The sequence below is a fragment of the Galeopterus variegatus genome, unplaced genomic scaffold, assembly GCF_000696425.1.
Source record: "Galeopterus variegatus unplaced genomic scaffold, G_variegatus-3.0.2 Scaffold970, whole genome shotgun sequence".
Taxonomy (NCBI): Eukaryota; Metazoa; Chordata; class Mammalia; order Dermoptera; family Cynocephalidae; genus Galeopterus; species Galeopterus variegatus.
Window position 1 is genome coordinate 349,331 of NW_007727081.1, and position 11,634 is coordinate 360,964.

Genomic DNA, 11,634 nt, shown 5'->3' on the forward strand with positions numbered 1-11,634 from the left:
TTTTTTTTTTTTTTTTTTTTTTTTTTTTTTTTTTTTTTAAAGATGACCGGTAAGGGGATCTTAACCCTTGGCTTGGTGTTGTCAGCACCACGCTCAGCCAGTGAGCAAACCAGCCATCCCTATATAGGATCCGAACCCGTGGCCTTGGTGTTATCAGCACCGCACTCTACCGAGTGAGCCACTGGCCGGCCTCAATGATCATTCATTTGTGAGGCTTGACAGGGGCTCTCTGTCCTGGCTGCCAGAGTTGTGCTACAGCTGCCTCCTGGAGCAGGCCCCAGTGCAGCCTGGGTCCCTGAGGAGCACACACCATAGTCCCAGCAGACTGGAGCCAAGCATCCACAGTGCTGGCACACAGGCTTGCCCCAGGATTAAAGGTGCATATGTTAAGGAGTGGCCCTGGCTGGCCACAGAGGCTCTTGGGCCCGTTCCCATGGGTTGGGCTGCTGGCCTCCTCCCAGCCCCCAGGCCTCACCAGCAGAAGCAGAGCCACTGTCATCAGGATGGCACAGCCACACATGCCCGCCAGGCCCAGGAGATGGAGTGTCCGACGCCCTGCCCGCTCCACGAAGAACACCTGTGGGGAGAGTCAGGGCTTGGCAAGGGGTCTTCAGGACACAGGAAGTGGGACAGCTTGGGTGGGTGTGGGCCATAGCAGAAGCGAGCAGTTACCGAGATCAAGGTGAAGACTGTATTGACCACACCAGCTCCTATGGTTGCATAGGCTGGCTGCCCTACCCCTGCCGTCTCGAAGATGCTGGTCGAATAATAGAAAATCTAGAGATGGGGGAGAAGAAAAGGTGATGGCAGGGATGTCCCTTCCTCCATTCCAGCCACACCAAGCTGGACTGACCCTGAGTTTTAACAGAGGGGCTTGCTCCCTTCTCCCTCCGCTTGGACTGTTTGTTGCCTGCCCCATGCCCTGGCTGGAGGCTGCTGCATACGTACAGCATTGATGCCTGAGAGCTGCTGGCTCAGTTGCAGCACAACGGCAATGATCAGGGGCTGCCGGTGGGTATGGCTGCCCAGGAGCTGGAGTAGGGACAGTGGCCGCTCGCGCTCCAGTTTCCGCTTTTCATCCTTCAGCTCAGCCAGTGCTCCAGACACATCAGCCCAGCCTGTCAGGCGTTTCAGACCTGGGGGTGCGGAGGGTCAGGCCTGAGGGGGCCTGAGAGGAGGCCAGGTGCTAGTCCGATGGGATGGAGGCATGGGCCTGGGCTAGACTGCAGGGAGAGAGCTCACTCTTTCTGGCTGGCCCCTCCAAGTTCCGGATGATGTAGAGGTAGCGAGGGCTCTCAGGACAGAAGGGCAGCAGGACTAGCTGGAGGAGGGCGGGTAGTACTGTGATGCCCAGGAGCAATGGCCACAGGGTGGCAGTGCCCAGCATGGACTCCAAGCCCAGTACCTATGGGAGAAGGGTGAGAGGAAAGGCAGGTCACTCAGCCCTCCTGCCTTACCCTGGAGGCCCAACCCGTTTTCCAGAGCCAGATCCCAACCCCTGCCTAGCCTCCCATGAGGCCAGGTGCAGTCACCTGGGCGATCAGGATGCCAGTGACGATGGCCAGTTGGTTGAGTGTCCCTAAAGCACCCCTCAGGTGAGTGGGGGCAATCTCCCCCACGTACATGGGCACCAGCCCCGACGTCAGCCCTGGGCAGAGGGAAGAAGAGAGGGCTGAGGGCAGCTGCCCACTTGCATCCAAAAGCCCAGGCATGGCGAAGGAGAGTAGTGCTCTCAGCAGGGCCATGGTGCCTGTGGGTACCTGAGTAGGCGCCAATGAGGAACCGTCCAAGAATGAGCATCTCATAGGAGGCAGCAGCGTTGGCCAGACCCATGAGGGTGCCCCCCAGTACTGCCAAGGCATTGTTGACCAGCATAGCCCTTTTCCTGGAAGGCAGACAGAGTGGGGCTGTGACAGTTCAGGCACCCATGCTGTAGCTCCCCTCCTGTTCCCCCACCCCTGCCCTCCAGCTCCATACCTTCCGAGCCACTGAGAGACGATGCCAATGAGGAAGGAGGAAACCATGCCGCCCACAGAAAAGATGGCCACTGAGAGAGCCCAGAGGGTGGTGAGGGTGCCTGGTGGGATGGAGCTGGGTCCTTCAGGCCCCTGCCTCCCCAGCCATGTCTCATTGTAGCTCTGCTCAATCACCTGGGGGGACACAGGAGTGATTCCCTGCAGACCCTTCTCTTTCAACCACCCCTGAGGTCCCCTGTCCTCCTTGTTTGGGCACCCCCACCCTGCCAGCTGCAGGCCCCTCACCTTTTGCGGGGCATTGATGACCCCAATGTTGTAGCCAAATTGCAGGGAGCCAAGCACAGCAGAGAATACAGCGAGGACCAGGGTCCCAGTCACTTGCTGCCGAGGGGGCTCCCCATCCTGCACAGGCAGAAGCAGACGGGGGCATGCCACATGGAACATTTCTTTCCTTCCTCCAGGGGCCCAGACCCAGCTGGAGTCTGAAGATGCTGGGTTCCATCCAACATGTTGGGTGAGGGAAACTGGACCATATTAGGAACTGCACAGAGTTCTCAATATAAACAGGAGTACACAGAATCCAACAGCAATGGGGGCATGGAGAACAAACTGGATATTTGAGTCCACAAGGCAGAGAAATGTTTGAAGACCTAAGTCTCATAATATGTCTGTGACCTTGGGACTGGCTTGACCTTACGAGCTCAGATTTGTGTGACCTTGGGCGAGTCACTTCTCCACTCTGAACCTAGGTTTCCTCTTCAGTGAGATGGAGGTGATGTTGCCTGCCTTGCCTACCTATCAGTAAAAGTGTTGTGAAAATCAAAATCAAGTTTTAGCGGTTTCCCTGACAGTGCTGGTTTTATAAACTGACAAGTGCATTGTTATCATCAACCACTGTCCTCTTCCCTCCCCTCTGGGTTTCTCTCAGCCAGCTCCAGGAGTCCCTCACCAGGCCCAAGAAGTGCAATTTCGAAAAGGACGACCAGGTCATTCCTCTGGGGGTGGCCTTCTCTGTCTCTGCTCGGCCTCCCTTCCCCCCTCTAAGCTCCAACCAAGGGCGGGGGGCAGTGCCGGGTTTTGCCTGGGAGAGCCATGCCCAGGGGAGGAGGGTGGGAAGGTGGTGTGAGGGGCGGTGGCAGTGGTGGCCGCTCGCTGGCGGCACAGACTGTCTCCAAACGGAAACCTGAGCTGGGGGAGGGGGGGGTGCTGACGCTCCCCTCTGTCCGTCCACCAACCGTGGGGACAAGGGAAAGTTCAGAGTCTGGAGGGCAGCCAGGTGTGGGGGTGGGGGCCATGGAGAGTCTCCGGTCCTCGAAACACTGCCCCTGAGCCGGACAGACGGACAGCTCCCTGAGGGCAAGACCCATCTGGATCTGCTTTCCCAAGTCGGATAAAGGCCAGAGTATTCCCAATTCCGGGATAACTCGCGGTGTGCTAGGGAAGGGGACGAACCCTGGACTCGCAGAATCCAGCTGTGGCCTGCGCCCCGGAAACGTCCTCCAGACCCACTCTGCCTCTAGGCCGGACTGGAATCCGACAGTCATGGGTTATCCAGGCCGGGTATAAATAGCCAGGATCCCACCTCCACCCCCTGCGCCACCTCCACCGCCCCCTAGATGACCCCAACCGCGACCCTAGCCCAGGAAAAGCTGGACCCGTGCCCCCGCCCTGCTCCGCCTCCGCACGCTGAACCCTACTTCGGAGCAGATCTGTTGGAAGCCCGACGGCATGTCGTCTTAGAAGAGCTGGAGATGCAGCGGCAGCAGTGACGAGAGAGGCGACTGGGGGGGCTGTGGCCCCGGCCTGGCGGGCAGAGGGTGCGGGGCCCACGGGGGTCTCGGAGCGACGTGCGGAGGGCGGGCCTGGTGGGACCCACAGCCACGAGCCGAGGAGCCAGAGAGCAGCGGGGCTCCCGGGTATCTGCAGGAGCCTGGCTGGGAAAAAAGACGCGAGGAGCACCCCCCCAGCTCACTCCCGCCTGCCCGCGGGCCACGCCCCTCACAACAACATTGGCCAGGAGCCGGCACACCCCAGAAGGCCACGCCCCCCTCCTAAACCGGGGCTTAGAGTTTGGCGAGAGTGAGTGGGGCTGGCAAGGGAGGCCACGCGGTTCAGCCCTGCCAGTGAGACACGCCCCTCGGCTGGCAGTGCTGAGAAGAGGGTCCTTGGAACAGAAGGCCCCGCCCACCCACGTGTCAGGACTCCTCCCACCAGCCGAGATCCGGATGGAGAAGATCCTTAAAGTCTAGCGCCGCGGGTCTGGACAGTGGGGTCCAAGAGGAGGGAATGGGCCAGGTATGCTTGGCCGGGGGGACCTCCAGCGCTGGGAGACAGAGCGCACTGGCGCACGGGGTAGATGAGGAGCAATGTTCCCAAGTAACCCGGAGCAGCTATTTTTAGCTCCCACGTCTGGAGCCGCCAAATGTCAGGTCCCGGGTGTCCCGGCCTCTCCCGGGCGGGGGAGGGCAGTGAGATAGAACCTTAAAGAGTCCGCGACACCCTTCCCACGCGGGGTGGCCCTGGGGCCAGGAAATTCCGTTCCTAGCGGGTCCGGTGGCCGGGCTCTGTGGTCCTGTCTCTCCTTACATCCCTCCTCCGAACACTGCCTGTCCGGCCCTTTCCCTACACACATTTCCCACGTTTGTTCCTGGAGGCGGCCCGAGGGACAGGTGGTCACGCCGATCACGCCACCAGCTCTGAGGTCCCGGCGCCGCCACTCATGAGCTGGGTGCGTGGACCCTGCGCTGTCCGGAGGCTGCCCCCGGTGTGGATCACCAGCTGAATCCTGCCAAGCCGAGAGGGCGCGACCTGAGGTCGGCGCGTCCAGAGACGAAAGCGGGACACCTCGAGAGCTTAGGGAGCGCGCGGCGCTGGAAACTGGGCTGAAACCTTCAGACGTGCGGGGCTGCAGTGCCACCTGGAGGGAGGGCGAGGAGCCGCAGCGGACTGGACCGGGGTGGTCTCCAGCCCGCCGTCCCTAGCCATTCTACCGCCCTGAAAGCTTCAGTTGCATCCAACCCAGGCCTCTCTCCGGAGCTCCACGTCCGGGTGTCCAGTTACAACCTGCATGGGAAAGCTCAGAGATCAGCATGTCCGAACCTGCTCCTGTTCCTAACTTCCTTATTCTAGTGAATTAGCCACCCAGTCACCCCTATGGCAGAAGTCATGCATGCTTGATGCCTCCTGTCCTGCACCGTCCCCGCCCACCCTCATCCAGTTAGTTTCCAACACTGCTGTTTTGACCTCCTAAATTCTCTCACGTTCATCTGCTTTTCTCCACCCGTACTGCTGCCACTTTAGTCCAGACCACCATCACACTGACTGGTCTTCCTGCTCCTCCTCTTCCCTTAAAAGGAGGGCAGAGTACAATTTTCAAAAGTCCAACTTCATCACTCTCGCCCAAAACGTCACTGACTCTTTGTTGCCACCCCTGTCAAGTTCAAACACCCTTTCAGAGTGAGCAAAGCCCCCTGCCTTTCCTCTCCATCTCTGCCTTACCTGTCTTCCTTGCCTCACCTTCTATACTTGTCCTAGGTGTTCCGGTAAATGCCCACTTTTTTTCCCCCTTTTTTTAAAGATGACCGGTAAGGGGATCTTAACCCTCGACTTGGTGTTGTCAGCACCACGCTCAGCCAGTGAGCAACCGGCCATCCCTATATGGGATCCGAACCCGTGGCCTTGGTGTTATCAGCACCGCACTCTACCGAGTGAGCCACGGGCCGGCCCCTAAATGCCCACTTTTTATACCCAGAACACACTGTGCTGTCTCACCCCTTCTTGGTGCCTTTGCTACACTAATCCTCGCAGCCTGGAATGCCAGAGGACTCCTATTCACCCTCCCCCCAAAATCTCCCCCCTCTGTGGAGCTTTTCTCCAGAAAGCCATGATATACATAGTATATCATTATGATTTCTTCTCATCTCTGTATTCCAGCCTCAAGGGCAGAAGGTCATCTTGTCTACCCCTGTGTCCCCAGCACCTGGACTGGGGCCAGGCACTCAGTAAATGTTTGTCGAATAAATGAAATGAGGGTCTGCTGCTTATGGCTGAGAACACAGACTGGGGAGCAATAAAACAAAACAAAACAAAAAACGAGGGAACCATTTAGTGGCTGGTTCCACCCACCTGTCTAACGGGGCATAGATGAAGAAGTAAGGTCTGAATGTTGAGAAGAAACAATCGTTTAGGAGCAGAATGGGAGAGAAGAGATTGATGCGTGCAGAGAAGGACTGCTCAGGAAGGTAAAAGGACAAGGGCTGTTGGAGTATTACAAAGGGAGAAGGGCAGGCAGAGGGGGAAAGAGCAGAGAAAAATGCCAAGAGGGAAAAGGGAACAGGAGGGAGGCACAGTTGGGGACAGATGAACAGGCAGTGCGCTAGGCAGTGTGCATGGTGAGGGCCCAGTGGCCTGGCTTCTGTCCTGCCGCTTGTGGCAAGGCACATTCCTGCTCTCCTTAGGAGGCTTCTTTTCTGATGCTTCTCAGGGACCCTTCTAGGTGTTTGAGCCCCAGTGAAAGTGGAATGGGAAGAGCAAGTCAGGGCTAGATATAGGAGAGAGGGTAGGTTAAAGAGTGTGGAGAAAGTGATGGGGAAGTAGAAGAGGAGACATGAAAGGAAGGAGAGAGTTGGGAGGGAGAGAGAAAAAATGGCAGGGAAGGTGGGAGAAAGAGGTTGACTGGTAGAGGATGAAAAGGAAGGAGAGAGACACATGGCTCGAGGAGCTTTGCATTGGAGCGCGTGTATGTGTTTGTTGATGTTGTACAGTTGGCCCTCCCTATCTACGGATTCCACATCCACGGAGTCAACCAACTGCTGTCCAAAAATATTCAGGAAAGCAGCAATATAAAATAACATTACAACAATAGAAAATATAAATTTAAAAAACATTATAGTGTAACAACTATTAGCACAGCAGTTACATTGTATTAGGTATTATAAGTAATCTAGAGATGGTTTAAAGTATAAGGGAGGATATGTGTAGGTTATATTCTAGCCTCTGCAGATTTTGGTATTGGAGGAATGGGAGGGTTGGGGGGGGGGAGGTTTCTCAGAACCAATCCCCTGCACAGAATGAGGGAGGACTATACAGCGATCCTTGGTGCATTCGGTCTTAGAACAAATTGTAACCTTTCTTAAACTCTGCCCTGTATGTTGGGGAGCTTATCCCTGCAGACTTTTCTTTTCTCAGCTCCTGTGGCTACTGGCTTCTGGTAGGTAAGGGATCGGAAGGTAGGAGAAAGCCAGGATATTGCCCCCTCACCCCCCACCCCCAGCTCCTGCTCTACAGTCCACTTTGCTTCTAGCTTCTGTGGGAACTTTCACCCCTGAGTTCCAGCAACTCTATCTATCTCCTCCCTTTGTCCTTTCCTTGTATTTTATTTATATATTTGGGTCTCAGTTGCAGAAGATTGAATTAATGACACAGTTCTTAGCATATTGTCTTCATTGATTTAAGTCTTATTATTTTTTAAATTATTTCCATACCCATCTCTCATTTTTCTTCCTTCAAAAAGCAACCATTCCAATGTGTTTAATGTTCATTTCTTTATTTGTGCTGTTGCAAAATATGAGTAGTTTTGTGTGCAAACATTTGTTTTTGTTTTTGGTGGCTGGCCAGTTCAGGGATTGCAAACATTTAAAATTTATGTTAATAGCATCTTGTAACAGATTTCATTCTGATCTTACTTATTTTCAGTAAACAGTATGTTTTTCGTCTCCGCCCATGTTCTGTGACTATCAGAGCTATTGCTGCATGATACTGCACAGTATCAGTCCCACCACATTTTACCAGCTCACAATCCTGTTGTGAAGAGCACCCATGTCCCCTCTGATTCCCAACCACAATAAATAATATGGCAATGAACATTCTCATACAAGCTTCCCTGTAGACTCCGGTGAGAACTTTGAAGACGTACCTATGTCTCTGTCTATAACTATGACCATGACTATGTCTATATTTATATCTTTCTGCAGTTACAGAGTTGATGAGTCATAGGGCGTTGTTATACCGAAGTTGACTAAGTACTGCCAGCTTGCACTTCAGAATAGCTCTCCCAGTCTCTACTTCCATCAGCACAGGAGGGTTCTGCCACCACAATATCCTCTGAGTCAGCATCCACCCAGAGGCAGCATAGTTAAGAATATGGATGCTGGGCCATACTGCCTGAGTTTGAGCCTCAGCTCTGTTACTTTCTTTGTGCCTTTTGGAAAGTTACCTAAGCTCTTTGTGCCTTATTTACCTCATCTGTAAAATGAGAAGGGACATAATAATAGTATTTACATCTTAGGGTTTTACTGAAGGTGAATAATATAATATTCATAGGGTACTTAGAACTGTATAAAATTTCTTGTTTTTGTTTTTTTAAACAACTATGAGGTGTAATTGACATACAATAAACAACACATACTTAAAGCATACAGTGTGATGAGTTTTGACATATGTGAACACCTGTGAAACCATCCACACAATCAAGATAATGAGCGTATCCAACACCCCAAATGTTTCCTTGTACCCCTTCATAATCCTTCCCTCTGGCCCTTTCCCCTACAGCCTAGGTAAGCACTGATCCACTTTCTGTCATTATATACTAGTTTGCATTTTCTAGAATTTTATGTAAAAGGAATCAAACAGAATGTACTTTTTGTCCAGCTCCTTTCACTTAACATAATAATTTTGAGATTCATCTAAGATGTTGCCTGTATGGAGAGTTCATTCCAAAGTGCTGTCCTGTTAGCTCAGTTGGTTAGAGTATGGTGTTATAACACCACCAAGGTCAAAGGTTCGGATCCCCGGGACTGGCCAACTGCCCAAAAAAAAAAAAAAAAAAAGAAAGAAAAAAGAATTCATTCCTTTTTATTGTTGAATAATCTTCCATTGTATGACTATACCACAGTTTGTTTATCCATTTACCTGTTGGTGGACATTTGGGTTATTTCTAGTTTTGGGCTTTACAAATAAAGCTGCTAAGAACATTCATATGTAAGTCTTTGTATGGATGTATGCTTTCATTTCTCTTGGAAAATATCTGGGAGTGGAATGACTGGATTATATGATAGATGTATGTGAAACTTTTTATGAAACTACCAAACTGTTTTCCAAAGTGGCTGTACATTTTACATTCCCACCACCAGTGTATGAGAGTTCCAGTTTCTCCACACTCAGTGAGTCAGTCTTTTAAATTTTAGCCAGAATGGTCTAAATGAGATTATATTTTAAAAAATGAGAAATTGTTTGGATTTCTTTTATTTTTATTTTTATTTTTTTTATTATTATTATTTTTTTCTTTTTTTTTTTTAAAGATGACAGGTAAGGGAATCTTAATCCTTGGCTTGGTGTTGTCAGCACCACGCTCTCCCAAGTGAGCTAACCGGCCACCCCTATATAGGATCCGAACCCAAGGCCTGGGTGTTATCAGCACCACACTCTCCCAAGTGAGCCACGGGCTGGCCTTGAAATTGTTTGGTTTTCTACCGGGGATCTTTTTTTTTCTTTTTAAAAAAAGATGACCGGTAAGGGGATCTCAACCCTTTGCTTGGTGTTGTCAGCACCACGCTCAACAGTGAACTAAACAGCCATCCCTGTATGGGATCCAAACCTGTGGCCTTGGTGTTATCAACACCATACTCTCCCGAGTGACCCACGGGCCGGCCCCGAAATTGTTTGGATTTCTAATACTTGTCAGTATAATAGGTGAAGGGTGATATCTTACTGGAATTTTCTCCTAATAAGTAATTGCTTACTTAATTGGAGTAATTGGAGTAATTACTTAATTGGAGAAAACTGAGAAAACTTAATTGGAGAAATAAAATTGGAGTATCCATTTAAACACTTGTTAGCAATTGGCTTCCTTTTTTTCTATAAATTTCCTTCTTATATTCTTTGCCTGTTTGCTCTTGGAGTATTTTTCTCGCTGATTGGCAAGACTTTTTAAAAAATTATATCAGTTCCTTATCGTACTTGGACATTGTAAATATTTTCTCCCACCATGTCATCTGCCTATTAATTTTTCCTTGGTGAATTTCATTGAACAGAAATACTTAATTGGGGTGTAATGAAAATGACTATTTTTCTCCCCATGGTTTGGTATTTTGAAAATTTGTATATATTCGTTTTCCATCTCTGCACCACAAAAATATTCTTTTACATTTTCTTCCAGAAACTTTATGGTTTTTCTTTTCACATTTAGTTCTTTTTTGATCCTGCTAGACTTCATTTTTGTTTTGGGTGTTTGGGAATCCAATTAATTTTTCTCTTTAGTGAACCACATTTACCATATATCAAATTCTGATATATATAGGTGTCTGCCTCTGAGCTTGTATTCTGTTCCATTGGTGTATTTGTCTGTTCCTGCATGAATACTATGCTGTTGTTGATTCTTTGTAGCAAGTTAAAACTTCTGCAAGGGTGAGACTCTTCTTGTTACTCTTCCATTTTGTTGTCAATTTAACATTTGTGGTCTTCCACTGTTTCTTAAAAACTTGAGGCTAGGGCTGGCCGGGTGGCGCACTCTGTAGAGTGTGGCGCTTGGGAGCGCGGTGGCGCTCCCGCGAAGGGTTCGGATCCCATGTGGAGACCGGTCCGCTCACTGGTTGAGCGCGGTGCGGGCGCGACACTGAGGGTTGCGATCCCGTTAACCGATCACGAAAAAAGACAAAAAAAAAAAACAAAAAAACTTGGGGATAAACTTATCAAGATCTGTAAAAAACAAAACACCAGTTGGATTTTTATTGGTAATATTGCAAATTATAAATAATTCTGGGAACAATATCTTTATAATATTAAGATGTCCCACTCAAGAGCATGGACTATTTCTCTGTTTATTCAGGTTATCTTCTATATCCTTTGTAAGAATTAAAAATTTTTTCCCACTGAGATCTTATAAATACTTGGTTAATTCCTAGATACTTTATAGTTTTGGTCACTGATGCAAATTGAATGGTATTTTTATTAGTTCTTTTTAAAAATTTTGTAAAGTTTGTTGGGAGCCAAATGTGAGGTTTGCCCAGGAAACACCATCTGACAGAGTCAGAGAAGTGCTTCCTATTTTTACCACATTTTCTAGGTTATCGTTGGTGTAGTAAAATACTAGGGATTTTTTGTTTTTGTTTTTGTTTTTTGGTAGGTTGATCTTGTGTATAGCAACCTTGCTGCACACCCTTGCTGGTTCTGATAGTTTTCCTGTTGATTCTATTGTTTTTTTTCTAAGTAGATAATTATATCACCTGTGAATAATCAGTTTTATTTGTGTCTTCCATTCTTTGCACTACTTATTTCTTTTGCTTCCTTGTAGAATTGGTCAAGACTTCCAGGACTTTGTCAAACAAGAGTTGTAAACAGTGGACATCTTTGTCCTTTCCCCAGTCACAAAAGATATGAGCCTAACATTTCTTCATCGAGTATAAGAATTTTCTTTCTAATCTTTGTTTGCTAAGAGTTCTTACCATAAGCAGTTTTGAACCATATCAAATGCTTTTTAAAATTATCCAATGTGAGCTGGCTAGTTAGCTCAGTTGGTTACAGCACAGCGTTATAACACCAAGGTCAGGGGTTTGGATGCTCATACCAGCCAGCCACCAAGAAAGAAAAAAAATTGTCAATTGAGGTAGCAACATAATTTTTTCTTTAGTCTATTTTTTTTTTTTTTTTTTTTTTTTTTTTT

General features: G+C 49.3%; 1 protein-coding gene across 2 annotated transcripts in view; it reads right to left on the reverse strand.

Moving 5' to 3' along the window:
• Window positions 1-3,919, reverse strand: part of SLC2A4 (solute carrier family 2 (facilitated glucose transporter), member 4) — a 6,349-nt gene extending 2,430 nt beyond the window's left edge. The window contains exons 1-9 of one of the 2 annotated variants that reach the window (XM_008573880.1): window positions 3,674-3,919; window positions 2,262-2,378; window positions 1,978-2,150; window positions 1,761-1,885; window positions 1,533-1,648; window positions 1,243-1,405; window positions 949-1,136; window positions 673-777; window positions 476-577 (exon numbers count right to left, since the gene is read on the reverse strand). In XM_008573880.1, coding sequence (XP_008572102.1) covers window positions 476-577; window positions 673-777; window positions 949-1,136; window positions 1,243-1,405; window positions 1,533-1,648; window positions 1,761-1,885; window positions 1,978-2,150; window positions 2,262-2,378; window positions 3,674-3,706 — 1,122 coding nt within the window. In that variant the 5' untranslated portion in view covers window positions 3,707-3,919. Of the gene's footprint in view, window positions 1-475; window positions 578-672; window positions 778-948; window positions 1,137-1,242; window positions 1,406-1,532; window positions 1,649-1,760; window positions 1,886-1,977; window positions 2,151-2,261; window positions 2,379-3,661 lie in introns of both variants that reach the window. The other variant, XM_008573881.1, reaches the window with a different exon arrangement.
• Window positions 3,920-11,634: the final 7,715 nt, after the last annotated feature.